The following is a 26,238-nucleotide window of genomic DNA, read 5'->3' as shown; positions in this document are numbered from 1 at the left end:
TGAGGGTGCTCTCAGCTCCCAAGAACCCACCTCACTGGATGAGTTTCTGTAAGCTGATTACATGGCTTAACAGGAATTGGTTAGTCCCCTAACTAACCTCTCCTCCCAGGAAAATAACATGGCTAAGAGGAGGCAGTCAGTAAGCTATGGCCATAACTAACTAAAGGGAGGCTGGAGGAAAGATAAAGGAAGGGCACCAAAGAGAAACAAAAGAAAAGCCTAAAGAACAAGGAACATGCTCTCCCAAGCAGGCGGCTATTGTGGTGCAGCTCAATCATGGACAATGAAAAAAAAAGTAGGAAACATGGTTGTGATCTGTCTGCCAACAATAAAGCCTGTGGGGTTCTAACCACAGGGCAATGGAATATGGAGTGGGGGCAGAGGAGACACCAGAGAGTGACAGGGGGAATGAATCTCTTAGCATCTTGTGACCAAAAGTGCATATGTCCAGGGTCATCATCTGCTATGAGGCAAGCCCCTTCGACCTTGGTTTGTCCCTCCCCTCATACTTTGCAGTTCTATAAGCTCCATTATATCTTCCACTTTTAAAGAAACAGATTAAGGCTCAAAGAAGAGACCAAGGATCTGACTGGAGGTCTAAACTGGACAGTTGCCTGGAGAAATCTTCACAGAAAGAGGGGGATGCCCCCTCTATTTAACTTACCTATTATTCATTTGTAAAGCCAGGGCTCTTAAATAAGTTTGACTTGTATATTACTATGTCTTGAAACAATTTCAGTTCAACTTTAACAATCCCCCTGAGCCACCCATTTCCCCACAAGCTCCACCTGAAGGAACATTTTGCAGAACAGTATCTCAGCAATGTAGGTTATTGCCTTTGTCTGCCTAGGTTTAAAGCCAGGGATATATTTTATGCTTAAAATAATTCCACGTATAGAGCAAAATCTGCTTCTATAAAACTTTATAAATAGCTTTAGTATGTGGATTCAGTGAGTTTAATTCAGTTCGTTCATTGTATTTTAGTGCCTGGAGTAATTATAGTCCAAACACTACATTTCAGTTATTGCTATAAACGTTAATTCTGTAAAACTTCCTTTGAAGCCAGGACATTAGAGTCCCACTTATCTTTGAACTTCTTTACTATCGTCAGAAACAAGCAAACCATTTTTGTAATGTAGGTTATAATCCCTAGTTTATGAGATCACAACCTGGGGATCCAGAACAGGTTTGATGTCACAAATTAGTGATTAACATTTAATGCTTAGAACGAAGGAACTGTCTGAGCGAATAAAAGAGGCTTCTTAAATATGAAAGGCTAATAGCTATCTATCGAGGACAGGAACTAAAACTCAAAAGAGTAAATAGAGTTTCCCTTATCTTTATGCATGAGCCCTCAGTCCAGACAGTTAACAAGTTCAGGACCATGCATAAAGAATAAGACAAAGCCATAGTTGTTGGAACACTACATCCGAAGCAATAGAGCAATGCACTTATTTCCAGAAGTTCTAGGACTCAGCTATAGAGAAAACTGCCTCAGCTACCTTTGGAATTAATTTTCATATGAACAAATATAAACAATTACATAAAAATCACTGCAACATAGTCCTGTTTGTTTTAGTAAAGGTAGATGTAAAAATAATGGTTATGGGTGCTTCATATATGAAACTAATTTAAAAACATTTTTTCTAATTAATGGGGGGTGGGGAAGGAGAAATAACTTTAAAAGTGAATGCTGATCTAGGACCTTATTTTTATGACATGATTTACAGTGCCATTACTATGTTTCTATATAGAGCGGTGGCTCAAGGTAATTACCTTGTAATGTATGGTGACACTAATGTGCTAGTAAACTACCGGAGTTTACACTCTATTCAGTAAAGTGAAGGGTTGGAAAAATGCATTGCATACATCAATAATATAGGTAAACGTCACCAGCGATACAATAAAATAAAAAGATAGTTACAAATAAATCTATCAGCTGAAAGTTGCAACTGAATATAATCACAGCAGCAACAGCATTCAAAACGTACAATTTATTTTTGCTTACATATGCAAAATCGGAAGGCTTTTATTTTTGTAGCCCAGCTTTCTTTAATATTAGCGTGATTAAAGTTAAAAGTGCAAGGTGGACAACAATGCTCTTTCTGCTGCAGTTAAATGCAATAGCAACCTGTGCCCAGTGGTTAATTAAGTGCTAGGGTAACATGAAGGTGAAATTAAGGCCGTCAAAACAGTAGCAGGAGGCAAAGGCAGCAGAGGCCAAAAGGAAGAACGGTGTCAAAGAAACATGGTGTGGTGGGAGCAGGAGGAAGAGGAGGAGAAGAGAGGGAAGTGATAGTGAAAATATCCAGCCCTTTTTATCAGTAAGTCAGAGCAGTTCTCAGGAGGTCAGATTAGATGACCACAGTGGTCCCTTCTGGCCTTAAAACTTACGATTCTATGAATCATCTCAAAGCCTAAGCTGCTGCTACCCATTACAGTAACTCCTCACTTAGCGTTGTGGTTCTGTTCCTGAAAAATGCGACTTTAAGCAAAACGATGTTAAGCCAATCCAATTTCCCCATAAGAATTAATGTTAGGTTCCAGGGAAAATTTTTTCCCAGACAAAAAACTATATATTATATAGATATACACACAGTATATGTTTTAAACAAACAATTTAATACTGTTCACAGCTATGATGATTGTGAAGCTTGGTTGAGGTGGTGAAGTTAGAGGGTGGAAGAGGGAGGGATATTTCCCAGGGAATGCCTTACTGCTAAATGATGAACTAGCATTCGACTGAGCCCTCAAGTGTTAACACATTGTTGTCCTCTCACATAAAGCAGCATGAACATGAGAGAGGGGAGACAGCATGGCAGACAGAGTTTGGGAGAGAGAGAGATGCACACTGCCCCTTTAAGGAAGCTGACCCACTCTTAAGTGCATTGTCTTCTTAAGTGGATCAGGAAGTTGAGACTGCAGCTGCTGCCCCAAGCTCTCTGTCTCTCTCTGTCCGTGTCCCCTCCCTGCTCTATATGGAGAAGGGGTAAGCGGGGTGCAGGAGCAGGGGGGAGGAGGCCATCCTGACATTAGCCCCTCTTCTCTCCCCCCACCACCCCGCATAGCAAGCAGGAGTCTTGGGGAGCAGCTCCAAAGCAGAGGGCAGGAGCAGCACATGGCAGTGGGGGGAGGGACAGATGAATTGCCGGCAATTGGTAGCCTGCTGGGCGGCTGCAGCACAGGGTACTTAAGGGTGTGGGGAGCTGATAGGGGACTGCTGGTCCACCCTGGTTCCAAGCCCCCACCAGCTAGCTGCAATGGGATGCTCTTCTTGCAAGCAGTGGACAAAGCAGGCAGCTGCCAAACCAAGTTAGAAGGGAGCATTGCACAACTTTAAACTAGCATGATCCCTAACTGATCAGCAACGTAACAATGAAACAACGTTAACCAGGACGATTTTAAGTGAGGATTTACTGTATTATGCGGTGGCCGAAGAGGCCCACTTCTGGTATGGACCCAGCAAATGTTATTGTAATTGGCCTATGTTCTGTTCCACACCTAAATTTCCTGCGGTGATAAATGAAAAGATTTTATATTTTGTTCCAGTTATTTTTTAAATAATGTGATTAAAATAAAAAAAAAATACAGGATGTTTTAAAGGCAGAGCAAGTTTTATCACGTGAGATTACACCCTGGTGGGCTATAGCAGAAGAGGTAAACTTGCACCCTATTTTGTACTTTGAGCCTAGTATTAACAGTGATTCAAATGATTACAACTACTGTGGTCTTGGGAATGTGTTGCTCGGCAGTGAACTTAAAAAAAGAAAGCACAGAAGGACAGGAATATGACGCAAGTGAAATATATGCTAATATAGAAAAGAAAAACAAAAGCAGTGCAATGTAGGCCTGGCTTGACATGAGTAATGGGACATGGGCAAGGCCTCGTTCCTTGGGAGACAGGACGAGAGAAGTAAATGGATCAGCAGGCTGGGAACTGCATGTCTGCACTAGTTCAGAGAAGGGGGAGCCCCCAGTGAACCATTGATAACAGTGGAGAAGATAAGCCTGGGATGTAAGATTAGATAAAGAGTAAGTCAGACCTGGACAGTGCATGGGCAGAGCATGCTGCACAGGGATTGGTGCTACTAAGTGCCGAAGCCAACCCCAAAGCATGTGACACAATGTATCGTACATACAATGGGATGTGTAAATGTATACACAGGAAGAGGTGTGCTGGGTAACTTTGGATGTGTAGGATACCCAGTATCCGCCCCCTACGCTTGAGTCTGATCAACTCACCGTAGCTTTGCTCTCTGCCAAATAAAGGAACTTGAGTCATGAGACTGGAGCCAAACCGAGATCTTGGGGAACGGTGTGGAAGAGGTCTCGGGGAACCCCAACAATGGTGACTGTGGGAAGAACCACAGCCTCTTCTTGGGGGGGGGGGAAGAGCCTCATTCCCATCTGCCTAACTTCCTACAGTGTGCATATCTCCTGGGTTTCTGAGCCCCCTCCCAATAACAGAACGATACAGGGGAGCCTCGCAGACCCCTGCCCTGGACAGCACAACACAAGGGGCAATCATCCCCACTGAACCCCACCAGTGTTAATCACCTTTGCAATCAGAGTTACTGGGCAGTTCTATGAGAAGTGCCATACAAGTAAATAATATACCACAGCTCTCTGAGCAAGTACTACTTGAAAACCTTTTTACTGGGGCTCAGGAGAGGCCATGACGGGGAGGCATGATGCCAGCAGCGTGCTGGGTGCGCACCACTTCCTGCTCTCACCAGTCTCTCCAGCTGATCTGACTCTCGTCAGCATGTGGATGTGTCACTCTGGACCTGGCCAAGGGACTGAGTTATGCCCTCCTGAAGGCAAATTGCAGAGGATTATTCTAGGCCCGGGGGCTGTTGCATCAGTGGCTAAGCCCATGACAGCATCATCTTTGGCTACTGCTGACCCAGTCCCCCCCCCCCCCCCCGCGATCTTCTGCAGCAAGCAATGGGGATGATTTAAGTGGAGCTATTCTATATAAGTTCTGAATCACCACAGCTAATATCAGAGAAAGTTATGAGAGGCTGGGTGTTTCGGTCGCCCAGCCTGAGACATCATCTGCCTTGCTGGAGTCCTCTGTTAAAACAGGGCACATAGTTGACAACAAGATTTTGAGAGATCTTAAAAGTTACACCCACTGTTTGGAGGCAGTGGAGAAACACCTGAAGATCTAGACTATAAAGACAGTCTGGACTAAAGGCAAACTCTGATTGGGAAGAGACTGAACTGGGGTTTAAAGCCTTATGGGATTTTGGATGATCAGCACCACCCGTTTTGGAAGCAGTCCACTTTCTTCCATGAGAAAGATCATTTTTGGCGAGAGATGGAGAACAAGCCACTGACCATCATGTCCCACCTGTTGGGAATGCAACTGCATTCTCCACGCAGTAAAAACAAAGAAACTGCTTTATAGTTAGACTCATTCAATTGTTCGTGATCTTTACTGCTGCACTGCATAAGCATGCACTCACATTCACAGTGAAAGACAGCAGAAGCCTTACATTTCGAGGGTGAAACCCTGGTCCCATTGATATGAATGGCAACATTTCCATGGATTTCAATGGGGCCAGCAGTGCACACAGAATATGCTGGAATTTAGGCTGCAAAGTTCCGGGGTTACTTTGGGGAGCAAGGGTATGTTTCAGTGCCTATGCACATGCTGAGACTTTCTCAATCTCCAAACACTGGGGGCAATGGATGGGTAAGGCAAAGGAAGCCTTTTAGAGTCAGATTCTGATATACTTACTCACACTGAGTAGCACTGATGGGACTACTCACACAGTAAGATACTAATCAGCTGGGGTACAAGTATCCAAATCTGCCCTATGACTTTACTGAGCTCCCACAGACACTGACGACAATAAGGCACCACATGGGCCCAGGGTCCACCCATGCTGCATTAGTTGCAGGATCACAGCCTTAGAGTGTGAGCTTTTGGAGGCAGGAACTGATTTGCCCTCATGTTTTTAAATCACCAAAAACACTGTTTAGCCCCAACAGATAAGAACAATCTGATCGGGGAAGAAGGAAGTCCTGATGTGATAGTAATCAACGAACTGAGTCAGTGTAGAGACACAGCAACCGCCTGCCATTTGTGTCTTTCTGCTGAACCATCCCTTTGAATATCTAGCATGCCCCTCTGTGCTGATGGAGAGCACTGGCTGAAGCAATTTAGGAACGGGTCCCACCCACATGGTGTCACACGTTAGTGTACTCAACCTTGCACTTGCATGTTGCATTTTAAATATGGTGCACTCAGAGAAACACACGTCTGCATGTGAAATTGCACACGTTGTACAGTTATGTAACAGGAGGAGGACAGGAATTCACATACTGGATCAGACCCGAGGTCCATTGAGTGCCATGTCTTGTCTCAATTATACTGCAGTAGGTAGTTATGGAATAAGCTGCGTATAAAGAAATTCATCTCCACAAAATTCTTAACTACTCAAATGTATTTAAAGGAGTTCCTAGACAATTTTCTAGATGGCAATTATTGTGTCCTTAGTTTCTTCTTTTGTCTATAGATCATCATCATCACTCGCTTCCTGAGGAAATGTTATTGCCTCACCCCAAATGTACCCCCCTACTTTTAAAGTAAATATTCCTATGCATTCCCCTGGGCGAGCAAGAGATTTCTCCACATCCATCTTTGGTTTTAACTTATACATCTTACTATGATACAGTCAAATACAGTTGACTTGGTATCTTAGAACTGTCATACCTGAACAGATACAGACTAAGTAAAAACAAGCACAGAAAAGATCTAAGAACTCTGTAAACAATCTGAATACATCTTTCACGGGCAAATCTGCTTTCCCAAGCCAAGGCCAAAAACGTACTGTACTTTGCAGCAGTTGATGAGGTGGGGGGGGGGGGAGAATTCTCCAAATCACCTCCCTTGAGTAGCTGCAGATCCATCAGCTCCCCCTGTTCCTCTACCACCTCTGCCCGCATCAGAGTGCAGAAAGAGTCCCCACCAATACTGGCTATGCAGTGGAATCAGGGAACGAGATAGCATTGCGCAAGGATTAAGGGTGACAGTTCTCCAACACAAATGCATATAGAACTGCAGGGGAGAACTAAATGGCCCTGAGATAATACAGTAATCTCAAATCTACACAAGGAATGGAGCGCATGAGCAAATCTATGGCTGGTGTAACTCTATTTAAGACAATGGAATTAATTTGCCCCAGTGAGTGCCCCGAATGGCACACTGTAACTCTCTTCATGGAGGCTCTTCTGCACAAACAAATTAAATACATTCATGCCTATGGCTATCTGACCATGCACACAGACACAGATTGCATCACAGACTCACCCTTCGAAGGCGGTCTCTCCGGGTCCGAATCAAGATGAATTGGTGGAGCAATGTAGGAAACCTGCCCATGGTGTGCCTGCCCTGTGGACAAATCGAGGGTTTCAGTGTCTACTGTTTCACATTCAGATCTGTAAGGATTTCAGTTCAACACACATGTCACACCACACACTTAAAACATGACCAACAACAGGTTCAAACACATTCTACTTTATCAGGTATGTTGAAGATTAACCTTATAGAGGATATTTCACCTCTCAGTATGTACATCAAAAAAATATTGCTTCCTCCAAACAGATATTATTGTATATTTAAATTTAGCCATATCTCCCATTGCCACTCATAGCGAAGGCTCCACACGCTTGCTCACCACCACATTTCTCCTGGGATCCAATATGACCTGGTTTAGAGAAGGCTAGTTGCAGTTTCATAATGCATTTTGCATTTCATTCTCTTATGGGGACTCATATCCAGTTTCGTTTGCAGATTCTGTATTTCAAACTTGAGGGGGGAAAAGAACATTCATTCTGTTAACCTGACTCGAAATGGAAAATGAGCAGTTCCAGATTATAGCAATCTTTGCACTTGTTGCCTACAAGGGCTGTTACTGAAAGTATGGCGTAAATTACCACAAATAGTGGTTTGACATTTGGTCTGCAGTAGATGTAAAGTTTGGTGTGCAGAATTATAGTCACTTTCACATGAATGAAAGCTGTTTAATAGTCATAGAATGTCAGGTTTGGAAGGGACCTCAAGAGGTCATCTAGTCCAACCCCCTGCTCAAAGCAAGACCAATCCCCAGACAGATTTTTGCCCCAGATCCCTAAACAGCCCCCTCAACAATTGAGCTCACAACCCTGGGTTTAGTAGGCTAATGCTCAAACCACTGAACTATCCATCCTGCCAATAATCAACCTTACAATGCAGTTCTTTAGTTGTTAAAGACTTCATTCTTCTCCAATGGATCACTAGGTAACTGCTTATATTGAGAAACTTTTATATATAATAAAAACGTTATAATTCATCTATTTACTATAACAATTTTCTGGGCTGTTAATCTCTTTTTCTAAACAAGGAAAGTTAATGATACATAGATTATGATAACAGCTAGGATAACCTTCCTGTTTCAAGTAATATTCATGCTGTAATAAAAACAGTTGATTCCTCTTATGAGGCACATTCCAAATAATTAATATGGCTCCCTGTTGACATTTGCTGTTGTTGCTCCAAGCAGTTTTCAAGCAAGCCTCATAGACAGTGGAGAATTGGTACAGTCTTCAGGGTTCTCCATAATGACATCCAAGAATACGGAGAGTGCACCATGCTGGTATAAGCAATATACTGAAAACATCTCGTCAGGGGTGTAAAACATTAAATAGAAAAAAGAGTGCCTGCATGGAACGGGATATATTTACTGCTATGGACTGAGACTGACTCAGATAATTTGCATTATCAGCCACTGCAATAATTGTATATTATTCAGCTTTAAAATCTATTGACATGTCATAAACTCTACATTTGCTTTTAAGTGCTTTATCATGGGAAATTTGCTTCATGCAGATGCATGTTTGATAACACATTAAGAGGCCTTTCACTTCCCAGTTGCATGTTTATATCTCACTCAATGTTAATAGTGAACAGAAGTCACCATCTGATAACTGTTCAGTCATGTGATAGAAATTAATTCATTGGTCTCCCTTTAGTTTGGTGTAACTCCACTGCCGTATCAAAACCTTAATGGCTTAGAGGTGTGGCTCTCACTTATAGTGCCAGAGGTCATGGACCGCAGTACTGGAACAGGAAGTGAAACTTATAAGAGCTTTTAAAAGATCCAATGGCTGGAAATTGAGGCTAGATAAATTCACAGTGGAAATAAGGCCCAATTTTTTAGCTGTGAGGGTAATTTCTGAAACAACTTATCAAGGATTGTGGTGGATTCTCCATCACTAGCAATTTTTAAATCAAGAATGGATTTTTTTTCTACAAGATATGCTCTAGTTGAGACAGGAATTAGTTCAGGGAAGTCATTTGGCTTGTGTTATGTACAACAACAGACTAGACAATCACAATGTTTCCTTCTGGCCCTATTGAAGTAAACAGGAGTATGGGAATTGATTTCATTATAACCAGGATTTCACCCTATGGTCTTATGCTAGATTTGAAGGGTGATATGCTGACCCAGTTGAAGTCAGGGGAAAAGCTCCCATCACTTCAAACCGGGCCAGGATTCCACTCTGAATGTTCATATCTTGTAATCTATTTTATTCCCTTCATCTTCCATATACTGGGCCAGATCTTCATCTGATGTAAATTGATGTTGCTTCATGGAGCTACACAGAGTCATACCGATTTACACTAGCCGAAGATCTGACCCAACTTTTTTTGTAAATGAGTAAAACAGTCCTCTCTCTCTCGGTGTGTGTGTGTGTATACACACACACACACACACACACACATATAGTTAAAAGTTAATTCATCAGCTGTTCTCAACTGTTTTCTCCTTTCAGATCTATGAGGTCTCTGTCATTTTCTACTTCTGGTGTCTTCAATAATGCCATTGTTTTGTTAGTTCAGTCCTCATGCAGTGTTGCCAACTTTTGCAATTTTATTGCAAGTACTACAAGTTTGTTTCAAGTATTGTAACACTGGCAGTATTCGGTGTTTACTTCAAGCAAGTCTACTACCTTCATGTGGCACCCCCCCATCAGTAGCAAAACACAGAAACAAAAGTAGATAAAATACGCAATTGGAGTTCAAGTTCTCATTGTCAAAAGTGAAAGACAAATACAGCTGAAAAGAATCATCCTCCAATGTGGTCCCTTTTATGGCCAGCATCAGAAACCCTACCACTGGGGTCGGCTCTCAAGCTGCTGCCCTCAGTAGCATTGGAATCTCAGTAGCCAAGAGGGGTATCCTTCTCTAGTTGGCTGTAGAATATGAAGCACATGTCATCTTGCTTGAGGAAACACACTCTAATGCTGACACCTATCAATTCCTGGCTTTGCTGCTGTGTCTCTTCTCTATCACAGGATGGCATCCTACATTAGGGAATCATTCCATCACTCTAGTCTCACCATCAGGTCCAAATGATGTCATTGAACGGCAGGCTACAAAAGTGACGGACCCAACTCTTTTATAAACATCTACAAACCTCCACTAGCCATCTGGCCCACTCCTGTCATCACTTTCTCAGGACCTTCAGTCTACTGTGACAATTTTAATTCACATCATTCCTACTGGAGATTCACTGATGGTGTGTGGATGGAATAAGGCTAGAGGAGTGGGCATTGATGGTCAACTATGATCCTAAGCAACCATCCACTTTCCATAGCAAAAGATGGATGGACTCAGGTTCTTCTCTGATGTTGCCTTTTCTACAACTGGACAACATCCTCCGGTTGTCATGGAATGTAAAATGCTGGATATGTTTCCCCAAACCCAGCACCAGCCATCCCTGATCACAACGTACCCAAATCCTGGGGAAGTACTGGAAGAGGAAGTAAAAACTATAAGAGCTTTAAAAAGATCCAGTGGCTGGAATTTGAGTCTAGACAAATTAATCCTGATGCAAATTTCAACTACAAATAGCCTCCAGAAATGTTGGTGGAATTTCTGAAATCAAGGTGGGATCTGATCCAGTCTCATTTGGAGTCTCTTGTGGATAAAGACTCAAAATCAGATATTCAGAACAACCTCAGTGCCATCTACCAAGCTTTCTGCAATAAAGTTGTGGACACATCAAAGAAATCTATACCTTGAGAATTTCATCCACAATAAATTCATGGATGGTCATGTGATGCAACCAGACTATAACAGGAATTTAAATCTACCAAGAATGATTAGCAGGTTTTTGATAAAAACAGTGACCTTTTTCACCTTCTACATCAAACCAGACAGGAGAGATGGGGGTTGGGGAGGGAGGTAGTTCCAAACTGAACTTCACGTATTTCAGACCCAAAGCCTGGCAAACCATTAAGAGAATGGATGGAGATTCCAGTCTAGGCAAGAGGGAACATGCAGTCACGGCAAACGCCATTTCATCCCATCTGATAGCCCACGGCAGAGCTCCTAGTTGAGACAGTTTTCAGCCGTGCAGTTAAAATGGTGGCTGAGAACATGGACATAAACCTGATGGTTCCTTTTACTGATCAAGAGCTTGAACTGGCTATACAGCTGCAGCCTAACAATGCTCCTGGTCTAGATAACATCCACAAGATCGTCTCTCACTATGAGCCAATCACCAAAGCTGGTTGCTTAGGTTTCTGAATCATGGCACCCAGAATTGCAGCATCACAAAAGTCTGGTGCGGAGCAGAAGTTGAAGCTGTCCCCAAGCCATGAAAACTATTGACAGCTCCAAACAGTGTTACCTATAAACCGACAGATAGGTAGTGATCAATGGCTCCATGTCTAGTTGGCAGTGGTAGCAAGCGGAGTGCCCCAAAGGTCGGTCCTGGGGCCGGTTTTGTTCAATATCTTTATTAATGATCTGGAGGATGGCACGGACTGCACCCTCAGCAAGTTTGCAGATGACACTAAACTGGGAGGAGTGGTAGATATGCTGGAGGGTAGGAATAGGATACAGAGGGACCTAGACAAATTAGAGGATTGGGCCAAAAGAAATCTGATGAAGTTCAACAAGGACAAGTGCAGAGTCCTGCACTTAGGACAGAAGAATCCCATGCACTGCTACAGACTAGGGATTGAATGGCTGGGCAGCAGTTCTACAGAAAAAGGTTACAGTGGACGAGAAGCTGGATAAGAGTTGACAGTGTGCCTTTGTTGCCAAGAAGGCTAATGACATTTTGGGCTGTACAAGTAGGGGCATTGCCAGCAGATCGAGGGACATGATCATTCCCCTCTATATGGCATTGGTGAGGCCTCATCTGGAGTACTGTGTCCAGTTTTGGGCCCCACACTACAAAAAGGATGTGGAAAAATTGGAAAGAGTCCAGTGGAGGGCAACAAAAATGATTAGGGGGCTGGAGCACATGACTTATGAGGAGAGGCTGAGGAACTGGGATTGTTTAGTCTGCAGAAGAGAAGAACGAGGGGGGATTTGATAGCTGCTTTCAACTACCTGAAAGGGGGTTCCAGAGAGGATGGATCTAGACTGTTCTCAGTGGTAGAAGATGACAGAACAAGGAGTAATGGTCTCAAGTTGCAGTGGGGGAGGTTTAGGTTGGATATTAGGAAAACCTTTTTTACTAGGAGGGTGGTGAAGCACTGGAATGGGTTACCTAGGGAGGTGGTGGAATCTCCTTCCTTAGAGGTTTTTAAGGTCAGGCTTGACAAAGCCCTGGCTGGGATGATTTAGTTGGAGTTGGTCCTGCTTTGAGCAGAAGGAGATGACCTCCTGAGGTCCCTTCCAACCCTGATATTCTATGATTCTATGATTCTATAGCTGAATCCTGATGTGGATTAACGAGGGAGTCAATATCCAGCTGCCGTAAGATCAGACTGGATTCAGGAGGGGACGATGCACCCAAGATCAGGTACTTTGTCTGACTCAAGAGATAGAAAACACATCTGAAACAGGGAAGAAAGTTGGTGCTGTTCTCATTGCTCTGACAGCAGCCTACAGCAGCATGTGGCATATTGGGCTGAGTGCCATGTTGATGCAAGTTATTCTTGTAGGCTAATGGTGTGGTTCATCCATAGAATGATTAGCAACTGAAGCGTCATCTTGTAAGTCGTGGAAAAATTCAGTTATCTTTTATGACTCCACAATGGGCTTCCACCAGCATCAGTTTTCGCCCCCTTTTGTTCAATTTATACACATACAACCTTCCGGAAATGCAGGCCAAAGAGTATTGCTATGCTGACGTCGGTATTGTTGACACTGGAAAGAACTTCTATAGGATTGAAGAGAACCACGGCTACTTTGACCACTTCCAGCAATGGAGACTAATTCTCAATATGACAACTACTTTCTACCTAATCAATTGTCTTGCCAATTAAACCATCTTGATCCATGTCCAAAGATAGCTACTGCTATTCCATCCAATTGGCACATACTTGGGAGTAAAACTCAACCATAGCTTGGCATACCAGCCTCACCTGGAATACCTGAATACTTTTAATGGTCCAGTCGGCGGTGGTGACCGGGGTCACCAGGGTCCCTTTTTGACCAGGAGTTCCAGTAGAAAACTGGACACCGGGTCACCATAACCTCCTCCCACACCCAAACACCCTCCAAGAGCCCACAATCCCTTCTGCACCCAACCTCCCTACCCCAGCCCTGAGCCCCCTTCCACAACCAAACTCCTTCCTGGAGCCCACACCCCTCACCCCCTCCCACACTCTATCCCCCTGCCCCAGGCTCAGCCTGGAGCCCTTGGAGGGAGCGGGGGGAGGAGGGGAAGGGCTCAGAGAAGGGGCAGGACATGGGTGGGGCCTTGGGGAAGGGACAGTGGAAAGGTATTTGGGTTTGTGTGATTAGACAGTTGGCAACCCTAGTGGGAATCATGGCTGTGTGAGGCAAAACACTGCTTGAGAAGTAAGCCAGACATTTTCCAAAGTATTTTGAGATTTCATAAAATAGCTGAACCTCTTTAAACAAATGACCCAATTTCTCCTTTAAAAAAAAATCCAAAAAGTAAAGTCTCTGCTACTGATGGAATACCAGAGGTCAAGATGTCTCTTTTGCTGATGAAAAGTTGGGCATGCCTAGAATTATAACAGCTTGCATTGCCTGCTTCAAATCCCATTCTGTCTATAACCATCTGGTGTTTCTGAAGCTGGTTCTCAGGTAAAAATGTAAGCAGCAATCAAATGCAATCATCAGAGGAACCGAATAATAAAGTTGCCAATTTTGTATCTAATCTCTTCATTCGGGTTTCTTTTTCCCTCTCCCTCCCCCTTCGTCTCATTTGTCATTGTTCTCCTCCGCCACATTAGCAATGTCTGAGGGAGCATCAAAGCGGTTGCATGCTTCACTTGCTCAGGAAATGAAGTCAGTGATTGCGGCTCAAAGGTCACTGATGGGCTTCTCCCCATTGACGGCAACAGGAAAAGGGGGAGAGATTAAAATGAGGGAGGCACACCAACCAACCTTCTTTTGTTTAAGGGTAGCGGGAAAAGTGATGGTCATTGAGAGAAGCTGGGAGAATGTAACTCATTAAGCCTAATTGGGCTTTATGATGTCAATGAATACGGAGAGTGAATGAGAGGAAGGCTTTAGAGCCATGATGAATTGCAAGCGGTCAGGTGCACAAATGGGATGTGTGTGTGTGTGTGTACACACGCGCTACAGAATACAGCATGTGCAGTTTGTTTTCAGGTCTGACAAATCAAAAATAAACTCAGTGGCTGTGCAGTGAATTTTAGAGCCAATACTGTACAAAAACATCAGACTGCCAAAAGACATCCATTTTGTCAAGTGATGCAATAGGCCAGCTCCAGACTCTCCTCTGTTGGCTGCTTCATAAGGTACAAAACACTAGTGACAATTTTAGGGACCAGTCACAGAAACTACAGATACAACAAATATTAATTTATATAGCCTACCTAGTTAAACACAATCTACCTAAAAATAATGCAATTAGTCTGACAATGCTTATTTCCCACTGTTAGTGTAGCCAACTCCCATGACTCCATCACAGGGTTGGAAATATTTGGCATCCTTTTGGAAAGCCTTGGCTTCTGGAATCATGTGGCTATGAGGAAAACTCAGGATTTTTAAAAAAGATTTTAGCCTGCATGGTTGCAGAGACAAGGTGGAAAACAAAGTCTCAAGGATAAAACAGAAACAAAAAACAAAAACAAAAACCAGGAGGCAAATAACAAAAACAAATTATTTTTTCAAAAAGTGTATGATTTTTAAAGCCAACCTCTTGGTTTAGAGGGCCTGGCTCATGATTTATGAATGCTTGGGTTTGACAATACGGTTAGTATAGCTGAAAGAGAGTGGAGCAAAAAAAATACAGTTCTCTATTTTTGTCCCCTTCATTCACTCTGAGCATGTGGCATCATTCCATGTACAGCGGTTTCACTGTTATCCCTGAATGGGCATCTTCTCCCCCTCTTGTGTGTGTGAGTAAGAACATAAGAACATAAGAACAGCTGTACCGGGTCAGACCAAAGGTCCATCTAGCCCAGTATCCATCTACAGACAGTGGCCAATGCCAGGTGCCCCAGAGGGAGTGAACCTAACAGGCAATGATCAAGTGATCTCTCTCCTGCCGTCCATCTCCACCCTCTGACAAACAGAGGCTAGGGACACCATTCCTTACCCATCCTGGCTAATAGCCATTTATGGACTTAGCCACCATGAATTAATCCAGTTCTCTTTTAAACGCTGTTATAGTCCTAGCCTTCACAACCTCTTCAGGTAAGGAGTTCCACAAGTTGACTGTGCGCTGCGTGAAGAAGAACTTCCTTTTATTTGTTTTAAACCTGCTGCCTATTAATTTAATTTGGTGACCCCTAGTTCTTGTATTATGGGAATAAGTAAATAACTTTTCCTTATCCACTTTCATCACATCACTCATGATTTTATATATCTCTATCATATCCCCCATTAGTCTCCTCTTTTCCAAGCTGAAGAGTCCTAGCCTCTTTAATCTTTCACAGAGCAACATAAAAAATGTGATTGAAAAAAAAAACACACAATGGGCAGGTAATTTAAGAGCAGGTGTAGTTATTAGAGACTACTTTTAACTGTTAAACAAAGAAAACAAAAATTTATTTCAAGTTGATAGTGTCCCTTTAAATATTTCAAATGGTGGGAATTCCCTTGGGAGACTGTTTCCGAATCTATCAGTTTTCAGTCAGGAAGACTCTGCTCTGTCACTCTTCTCTGAATTCCCTCCAGTTTCTAGAGAAGAGATAGCCAGAACTAAGCTTTTCGAGTGTGTTTTCCTTATGAAATTTTCATCTATCTATCTAAGGTCATCTGTCCATCCCTCATTACTGCAGTATCTAAGCCCACCAGTCATTAATAGATTCTATCCTCACAACCCATGGCAGGTAGGAAAGCATTATTCCCAATTCCAGATGGCACAGAGTAGATTAATTAATGTGGGCAAAGTCACACAAGAAGCTTGTGGTAGAACCACAAACTGAACACTGGTTTTCAGTCCAAGTCCAGTGTTCTATCCACTGGACTGGAGAGATTTTATTTCTTATTCTGCTAAATGTTGCCTCTACATATTAGGTGAGCATTGCACCACACTTTGTTGACATCATATCAGATGGCAAACTCTTGTTTAGTTGAATCTAGGTCTTTTTTTGGCATTGTATTTCACCCTCCCACTGATCACCTATGGCAGGGGTCGGCAACCTTTCAGAAGTGGTGTGCCGAGTCTTCATTTATTCACTCTGATTTAAAGTTTTGCGTGCCAGTAATACATTTTAACATTTTTAGAAGGTCTCTTTCTATAAGTCTATAATATATAACTAAACTATTGTTGTATGTAAAGTAAATAAGGTTTTTAAAAGGGGATGGTATAATGGGATAGCCTAATTTTGGCAATTAATTGGTCTTTAACTATTAGCAGTAAATATGCCCAGTGGTCTGTGATGGGATGTTAGATGGTGTGGGATCTGAGTTACTACAGAGAATTCTTTCCTGGGTATCTGGCTGGTGAGTCTTGCCCACATGCTCATGGTTTAGCTGATCTCCATATTTGGGGTTGGGAAGGAATTTTCCTCCAGGGCAGATTGACAGAGGCCCTGGGGTTTTTCGCCTTCCTCTGCAGCGTGGGGCATGGGTCACTTGTTGGAAGGTTCTCTGCACCTTGAAGTCTTTAAACCATGATTTGAGGACTTCAATGGCTCAGACACAGCTTTGATACAGGAGTGGGTGGGTGAGATTCTGTTGCCTGCTTTGTGCAGGAGGTCAGACTAGATGATCATAATGGTCCCTTCTGACCTTAAAGTCTATGATTCTATGCAGAGCCTCCCGGACTGGTGGCCAGGACCTGGGCAGTGTGAGTGCCACTGAAAATCAGCTTGTGTGCTGTCTTTGGCACGTGTGCCATAGGTTGTCTACCCCTGACCTATGGTATTTGTCTCACTTTCTGAGATATGCTAGCTTGCATTTCTGAAAGTGGAATTTTATTTAATTTCATGCTCATATTCCTAACCACTCTCAGTTCTTTTGTATTACTTCACTCCCCACTGATGTTTCCAACACCTCCCAATTTAGCATCATTTGTGAATTTAATTTAGACTGTTTGCCACCTCTCCCAGATCATTAATAAGAAGTTAAATAGCACTGAATCTAACACTTGTCCCTGAGGCTTTGTTTTCAGCCCACATGACTAGTTTTCAGTCCGTGTGACATGCTCCTGGACAAGCCAATTTGAATCAATTGTGAGAACGATTTCCTGAGACACTATATTAAATGCTTTACTAAAATCTACTATTGCACTATATTTACTACGTCTGCTTCATCTTCTAATTTAATCCTTCCACTTTTAAAAGCAATCCAGTTTGTCTGGCATAATTTGTTCTTTATAAACGAATGTTGGGTTTTGGTCATGGTTTTGTAATCCTTTAGATATTAACCAATTTTTATGTTAATATTTGATCTGTTATGTAACCAGTGATTTAATTTTGCTTTGCGGGATGGTAATTGCCAGGATCATTAGTTTTTCTCTGAAAGTTAGCACCATGTTTCTTTTTTTACCAGTCATCTGGAAATCACCCACTTCTTCAGGACTTTTCAAGAAAAGGATTATTATTAATGGGCTGTAAGTTTGTTAACAAATACTCCTAATGCACCATAGGATTAATTTCCTCCAGGTCTGTTCATCTACCTATGTTCAGATTCTTCCAAGTACTGTTACTGGCTTTTTATCAATGGCTATTTTGAAAACACTTCCTTCACTTCCCTATTGGCCAAAGCTCTTTTCTTTAGCTTTCTTTTTACAGATAGACTTTATAAAGCATTTAATTAAGTCATTTTAGTGTTTGCATTGATTTCGTCCACCTCTTCATGTATTAATGCAACTATTACCTAATTTACCTTTTTCTTCTGAAAACAGGCCTTCTTCCCCTTATCTCCTTTGGTTATCATGAACTCTTAATTTTTCTCCCAGGGGGCTTATTTTTTCCCCTGTAAGTCGTTAATGACTCCTATAGAGGAAATCCAAGAATACCACCTATCTAAAGAGGGGATTTAATAATACAATATTTCTGTTCTTTTGCTATTTTACCTCTTGCATTTTGTGTGGGGAACGACAGCAAGTATAAAATACACACCAGTATGGCTGGAAAGGTACAACATTAGCAACTAAACCCACCCTGAGGCTACAGAGCTCATGTACATTATGTAGATGATAGACACAGGTTTGAAAGGAAAAGGATACTGTCTTCTGCACTCTTCCAGTATAGTCTGATGACCAGATCTCTGAGTAGTTATATTTGCATGTACACCTCTACCTCGATATAACGCTGTCCTTGGGACCCAAAAAATCTTACCGCGTTATAGGTGAAACCGCCTTATATCGAACTTGCTTTGATCCACCGGAGTGCGCAGCCACTCCCCCCTCCCCCCCCCAGCACTGCTTTACCACATTATATCCGAATTCGTGTTATATTGGGTCACGTTGTATCGGGGTAGAGGTGTATTACGAGTCCTGCCCCTCTCCAGACGTCTAGTAATGCTGGACTTATATAATAGGTCGCCTCAAAGGAACAAGTGTACAGAAAACCCAGAAACCATGTTGTCAGGCTTACAGGACCAACTGCGCCTTTGATGCCTTTCAGTCTGTCTTCAGTGTACCCCTCAGGTAACCAGGCCTGGCTTCCCGCACTTCACTCTGGCTGGAACCGTGCGGGACAACCACGTTGCTACTGGATCTGTGGGATGCAGCCCCACCTGTGCTAATGTAACAGGCCCAAATCGGTTTGACAGGTCAGCCCTTTCGCTCAGGGGACCTATTACCTGCGAGGGTGGCTAAGGAGACTCAAAAACACCTTCTTCGAAACAAAGCATTATTTATTCATTTGCCCCCAGGTACAAAAAGCATGCAAAGCAAAGGGTAAAGCATTTCCCTTTCCCTGACCCTTATTCTTTCCTTGCAAGCTTTTGTACATTTCAGCCTGACCACTCACCTCCATCACCACATTGCGAGAAGCTCACTGCTGCTGCTACCTGTTTCTCCTTCCCAGCGCTCACTGACACTCCCTGGGCTGCCTCGGGCCACTCACTCAACCTCTCAACCCCTTTACTTGGCCTGGGTTCCTCGACAGTGTGCCGTGTGCCTTTTGATTGTAGGCTTAGTCTTGGGAAGAATTAACTGTTCTTAGCCTGGCTGGAGTCAGGCAGGGGTTATTCCCCAATAAACGGTTTCCCCATTATTTCCTCAAGAACTCTTCTCTGTGTCATTGTTTTATCTTTCCTCCCTTAGCAACCTCATTTTGATCTAACTCCTTACAAGGTAACTCATAGTAAACCAACACACAGTCATGCACCTTATTCACAAGAAATACTACAGGTCTGTCCTAGTTCATCTCACATGGGTATGCCAAAACCTCCCAGGCTATGACAGGCATAGGAAGCAAACATTTCTTATCTGTGGATATTACGCCTATTGCAAAGAGGAACAAAGCTGCAACGCTGCACTGAATATGTTGGCGTAGCTATGTATTACATTTAATGCTGTCGTAAGTTGAGTATAACTAAACACATTTGAAACACAAAGTGTCTTTATTCACAGAAGTCATGTAGATTCCTTGGTTATGGGATCCAGGGTGGTAGAGGTCCCTTATTTCTTTAGAAAGGCAGTTTGATGATCTAGGGAAGAGAACTAAGATTGGCTTCAAGCCCTGGCCTTCCAAGCAGATGCAGAATTACTATGATATTGGTCACTATCAGAGCAAGTGGCTGGCTTGGAGCATTGCTGGGCACTAAGGAGGAGCTGGGTCAGAGAAAGAAAGCACAATCAAGGAAGAGAGATGAGAGAGGAAGATAATTAGTTAAGCCCTCATAACACAAGCTTCTCATTTTTGAAAACGAAATGGAAATATATCACCAGTATCTGGAAACCGACAGCACAATAAAATGGGCTAACCTGCTCTCAGAACACATCATTCCTATTCTGAATTTCCATTCCACCTTTAGCCCTTGGCCGTGCAATCGGATTTCCCTGGGTGGACCTTGGCACTCATGCAGAGCACCACTGTCTTCCAAGGAGCCCCATGAGGGTGCAGTGGGTCCGAATGTACAGATCAGAGAGCAGGACTGGAGCCTATGTCGCCTAAATACGAGAGGCCCCATTTTCAAAATTCCTGAGCAATCAGTCCCCAATGACTTTAGTGGAAACTGCGGATTTCCACAGGTGCCTATGGGTTTTAGGAATGCAGAATTACTATGATATTAGTATATGACACACATATACACACGCACTCCTAAAACAGATTAGATAGATAGATAGATAGATAGATGTGTGGGGGGGTGTTTAATTATAATGACAACTTAATAGGTAATGCCTCCTATTAGAAAACCCTTCCCCCATTATTTTAGCAATTAAATCTCAGGTGAAAATTATCCTTCTAGGTCTTGCAGAGCTGGAATATTTCAATCTTGTCCTCCTGACCTGACTCACAGCACCAAGGAATATGCTGCACTTTGTGGAACAAAGCAGTCTCTTTACATCAGCCTTTCCCCAGAGCAGTGAGCCAGAGCGCTGACCTGCAGGGCTTTATGTTTTCTAAGTTCTGCTTCCAGAGCTTTCCCAGCATGCTAAAGGAAACACGACACATTAAATTATTCTTTCACTCCCAGATGTGCTTGCTATGCTCGGAAATATCACTTCCCAATCGCTTTAGCTGGGGAAAACAAACAAAGAAAAAAGTGGTATGTGCAGAGGAGATGAAAGGAGAGTGGGATTTGGAGAGCAACAAAAACAATCTGAACCCAGAAGGAGATGAGAACTCGTGAATAAGAACGGCACAGAGCAAGGTCAGCGGTGGGAAAGATAATTTAAGTTCATCTTGCTCTGAGATCTTGTAGCCGTCAGGGCCATGGGAAGCCAGGTCTAGTGATGGAAGTGAGAGTCCGGCCTACCGGTTCCAGCTGGGTCTCGGGTGCGCAGAGTCCAGGAGACAAGCTGAGAGCATACCAGAGGGGCAGAAGGCAAATGGCAGAACCGAAGGGGGAGTGTATTCCAGAGTTGTTAGCCTGAGGCAGGGCCGGTGATCGAAACCAGAAGTCTGACGCTGGAGGAGAGCAGGGGTCACAGCAGAGCCGGAGCAGGGACTGGACAAGGGTAGGAGCAGCTGCAGGTGTGGTAAGTGTTGAGCAGCCACCTATCCGCTGCAGAGGCCGGGCTTATAAACAAGGTTACTAAGCCCTGGCAGCCAGTCCGGGGCAGTGGCCACTCGGTCACTTCCAAAGCAGTTGGGCTCACTGGTTGCCAAGCAGTGAGTTAGGAAGCAGGCCAGCAGCTGGCCCTAGGCCACGTGGTGCCTGATGGATGTTGTCTTGTCTAACCTCAAAAACTGAACTTAACCTGACAATCATGGCACCACGGCCTGCAGCCCTTTCTCAGGACAATGGTCTTGATCTAAATGTCCATTGGGACTCAATGGGCTATGGGTCAGGCTCCACTGAGAGTTTAGCTTCAGACAGGACTGTAAGATTGGGTCAGTGCAGGTTAGAGACAGAAAAAACCCAACCCTATGCAGTGGCATCTGGTCCATCTCTTGCTGATGCAAGACTTTTGCCTTTGGTGCATGTAGTGTTTTGCCCAAATTAAGCTAAAATGTCCAAAATGATTGTTCGTCCCTTCCTTCCCTGGGGACACGATACAATAGATCTCATTGTCAGGAAGATTTCCATAATATTCCACCTGCACTTTTCCTTTCTTAATAAGATCCCATTTCTCCTAGTTACACCACTGTGTATCAGCCTAAATAAATAATCTCGGTCTCTGCTGCTTACCCCTCAGTAACATTTCCATGTAGTTACAGACCCCCCTTAACTGTGGCTTATCTTGGCTACACTGTATGTAACTCTTTAATCTCTCTTCAAAAAAATCACTACGGTCCCCTAACCATTTCTGTTGCTCTTCTTTGAACTGCCTCTATTGATGTAACACTGTCTGCAGTCCAGAACTGCATGCGTTACTGTTGGTGTACTCTCACACTACTCATGGGGCCAGATTCTCACATACCTACTCATTTTGAATAGTAACTTACTCAATGAACAGTCCTGTTGCCTTCAACTACTGAGGAAGGGTGGTAGTAAAGAGGCACAGAGAGAAAGAACAGTATCACCTCTCCGCCCTGCAGTGTTATTCAACCCAAGCCAGTTAGTCTATTGTGCTACCATATAGCACTGCACATTCATGACTACTGTTAGCTTGTGACCGTCTGGATCCCTATGTTCTCCAGGCCTCTCCCTACTATCGAATACCTGGGGTTTGGATTATCTGGTCCCAGGTGCATTATCTCACACCGTCCAAACAAAATCTCACATGGTTGGTTTTCTGCACACAAACATTACCCCTTTTGGACCCTTTGCATCGTTTCTCCCCTCTCATTGGCATTCACAGTTCCTCTCCATGGAGCATCGACAGTGAATTTTGTTAACACACCCGTTACTCCCTCTCCTACATTAATAATTAAGATATTAAATAAAATCAGAGCTTACAAGGCTCTCTGTTATACCCCAATACCCACCACCCTCTTAACCAATCCTTTGTTTAGGGTCAGTCTTCAGTCTTGCCAGTGGTCATTGCCAAGCCAGTTTGAATTAATTTAGAGAGTAAGGGGCAGGTCTACACGTAAAACGCCATACTGGCACAGCTGTGCCACTGCAGCTCTTAAGTGAAGATGCACCTATGCCAATGGGAGAGCTCCCTCTGTCGGCGTAGGTAATCCACCTCCGCCAGAGGCGGTAGCTATGTCGATGGGAGAGGCTCTCCTGCTGACAACACGGGGGGTTAGGTCAGTGTATCTATGTCACTATGGGGTGTGGATTTATCTCATCCCTGAGCAACCGATACAAATCTGGAGTATAGACGCGGCCTTTGTTTTCATAACACTAAGCCAAATGTGTTACAAAAAGCCAGTTGCAGTATATCCACCCATTTCTCCTCTCAGCACTAAAAATCCAGCCCTGTTTAGACCTACCACTGGCCACAGTCCCGTTATTATCAAGGATGTCATTGTCAACACAGATGGAGCAGGTCTCAGGAGGAAAAGATCAGGATGTCAGTTTTGACCATGTTAAGCTTAAATTGCAATGGCAAACCATTCAGAAGGGGTTCTCAGAGAGACAGGCTGTATCGGATGGCTACAGACAGATCACGAGTGGATAGGTGGCTTTGTGAGTCATTAGCACAGAAATGGTAATGGAAGAGTCCCGTAGTTTCAAACACTGAGATTTGGTCCAGGAATTCGCCATTCTCACTCTCTTCCCAACTTCATGGCCTGTAGCAGATGTCCATTCTAATTTCACTTTTGTTTTGCTTTGTATGTGTCTTAACAAACAGGCTTCATTTACAAACTGTACCTCACGGCCATTGTATACACTAGTGATGTATAGCGCCCCTTTCCACCAGCCCTTCCTTTCCTGTCCCTCCTAGGAAGACTGAACCCATCTGCACTGGCATTCCACTTAGGATATTCATTTTGCCAGTGGACCATAATTGCAGTCCTTCATGTACCACATCCAGTTCTTCATTCCTGTTCCCCAGGCTCCTTGCAGTTGTGTACTTGCACTTCTAGCATGTTAACAGTCAAAGGGCTCAATGAAGCAAAGCAGTCACACTTAACAAATCAAGACAACCAGAAGCCACAATTTTTTATTAATGTATATCCACTAAAATGCATGTAAGTGGTCTCCTTGAGAAGGCTGGGCAAACATCCTTGCAGTACACTGTTTATCTCTGGGCAGTTCACACTTTCCATGACTGTGAGCTCATCAAGATTGTTGTTGAGATGATGCAATACAAATGGGACTGTGGATAATGAGAAGTCAAAGGAGACTTTTTAATTATGGTATTTCTATGAACTACTCTGCAAGAAGAAATGTGTAATTTCTTTTCTAATTGGGTCACCGCACCCTCACTTCTTTTAATCAATTCTTTTGATCTTCTCCACAGTCCTGAAGCAGGCAATACAGCATGCCTGGCAGTATTTTCAGTTAGCTGGGTGAACTTTTCTGTGGTTCAAAGTCCTAGCATAAAGAGAGATACACTTTAGCCTAAAGGATGCAGTCGAGAGAGAGAAGCTATGAACATTACATTTATGCAGTAAAGAAGTCACATGGGGCCAGGGGTGGGGATGGACACTTTCTCCATGAACTAAAAAGAATGGTGATTCAAGCCACCTTATCTTTTTTAAGACACTATAAAGTTTGCCTTAGCATGAAGGACGTGGCTGCCTGTAGAGAAATTTTGACAACTCCCCTCTGAGTACTAAAATGCTGTCAGCTGAAAAACTGCACTGTTTGAGCAAATTGATCAAACTCTGACAGACATGCACACCACTTTCGTATTTTCTCTCTCAATCAAAAGCCTTCTAAAGACTCAGGATTTTAGGCTTGATGGGGGCAGGGTGGGGGGAAGAGAAGGAAACCACTTACTAACTAAGCTCTGAGACACTGCTTATCATAGCCTTATCTATATGGACAATTTTTCAAGACAGAGAGAGCAAGGTTTCAAAGATCTCAGGCTATTTCCTCCTCAACGTCCCACACATGGAGTGAGGATTTGAATAAAAACAGATGCTTCAACCAATACAGAGGAATAAAGATTATATCTAGAATATGTTTATCAAGTGGGGTGACTCAACATTTTTTGGGGGGATGTTAAAAATGCTAGGGGAATCTTTTATTTCTGAGTTTACTTGGGATGCCAATAACAGCGCTCATTAACTGGGTCAAAGAAAACTCTGTTGGACTCCTCTCAAAGGTTGAAAATCAATCCCTTCTCCCACCCCAGAGAAAATGAAATTAAAGCATTGGGAAGTTCTTAATTATTAAAGCTCTAAACCCACTGCATCAATGAATAAGTATAACTGTAAAGCTAGCGTATCAATGATTATTATTAGAACAACTATAAACTTACTGTATCAATGACAAATTTTAATGTAACTGTTTGATGTTAAGATGCTGGAAGTACCATAAAGGTTTATCACAAAATTAGGCATGTCCATGTCATAACCACTGAGAGGGCATCTGTAGTCCTCCTTATATCATCCACTAATGTGCAGTACAAAGTTTTCCCCACTCCCAACAAGATGAGCAGGTACCAAATAGCCTGAACACAACTTTCACAGATACTCCAGTATTGCTGAATTGTTTCAGTTCTTTTTCTCACCTGTGGCTCGCAATACACCTTTAAAACCTATCGACCATCTTTTCATTTGCCAAACATTGGAGCTTTCTAACCTGATGGAAGCCAGCATGTTTGTGGCACCTGGCAACATCACTGTCAAATCTCTGGGACTTGTCCTTTTTTCCTTCCTTAAAGGCTGCAAAGCCAGCAGGGGGAGCCCACACTCTCCTTGCCAGTATGACCAACATTTTTAAGAACAAGGATCAGCATGGCTTAGTGGCGGATTTAAAAACTCAAAAGAACTTTAATACCCAGAGTGTAACAATTGGGTTTTTGGTGGAGCTGTGGGCTTTAGAAACTTCACAGGGCCCTTTCTCAGTACTTCATTCATCAATGAATAATACAGGAGGTTTTATGATCTGTTCCTTTTTGCTCCAGTTCTGCGCTCGTTCATTTCCATGTGTCACGAGACTGACAAATATACATTGGGCCTGATCCTGCCCTTGATCACACCTGTGCAGCCATAATGAACCCAAAGGAATTACACATTGGTAAATGAGAGCAGAATTTAGCCCTTTATATTAAACTTAATCCATTAATAAGTGAAATATCTAAGATCTTTTCAGATGACCTGAAGAAGAGCTCTGTTGCAGCTCGAAAGCTTGTCCCTTCCACCAACAGACCT

The 26,238-nt window shown here is 43.2% G+C and overlaps 1 protein-coding gene across 13 annotated transcripts in view; it reads right to left on the bottom strand.

Annotated features, from left to right (window-relative positions):
• The window catches only part of ADGRL3 (adhesion G protein-coupled receptor L3), an 842,781-nt gene that overhangs the window by 255,206 nt on the left and 561,337 nt on the right, over positions 1 to 26,238 (bottom strand). For 11 of the 13 annotated variants that reach the window (XM_039540335.1, XM_039540336.1, XM_039540325.1 and 8 more), the window contains one exon: positions 7,322 to 7,402. The exons of the other annotated variants lie outside the window; for them this stretch is intronic. In XM_039540335.1, the coding sequence (XP_039396269.1) occupies positions 7,322 to 7,402 (81 nt within the window). The remainder of the gene's footprint in view (positions 1 to 7,321; positions 7,403 to 26,238) is intronic. 13 annotated transcript variants of the gene reach the window in all.

Source organism: Mauremys reevesii, linkage group 5 (assembly GCF_016161935.1).
Source record: "Mauremys reevesii isolate NIE-2019 linkage group 5, ASM1616193v1, whole genome shotgun sequence".
NCBI lineage: Eukaryota > Metazoa > Chordata > Testudines > Geoemydidae > Mauremys > Mauremys reevesii.
The sequence above is the reverse complement of the archived record's forward strand: the minus strand, read 5'-3'. Positions and strand labels throughout refer to the sequence as shown.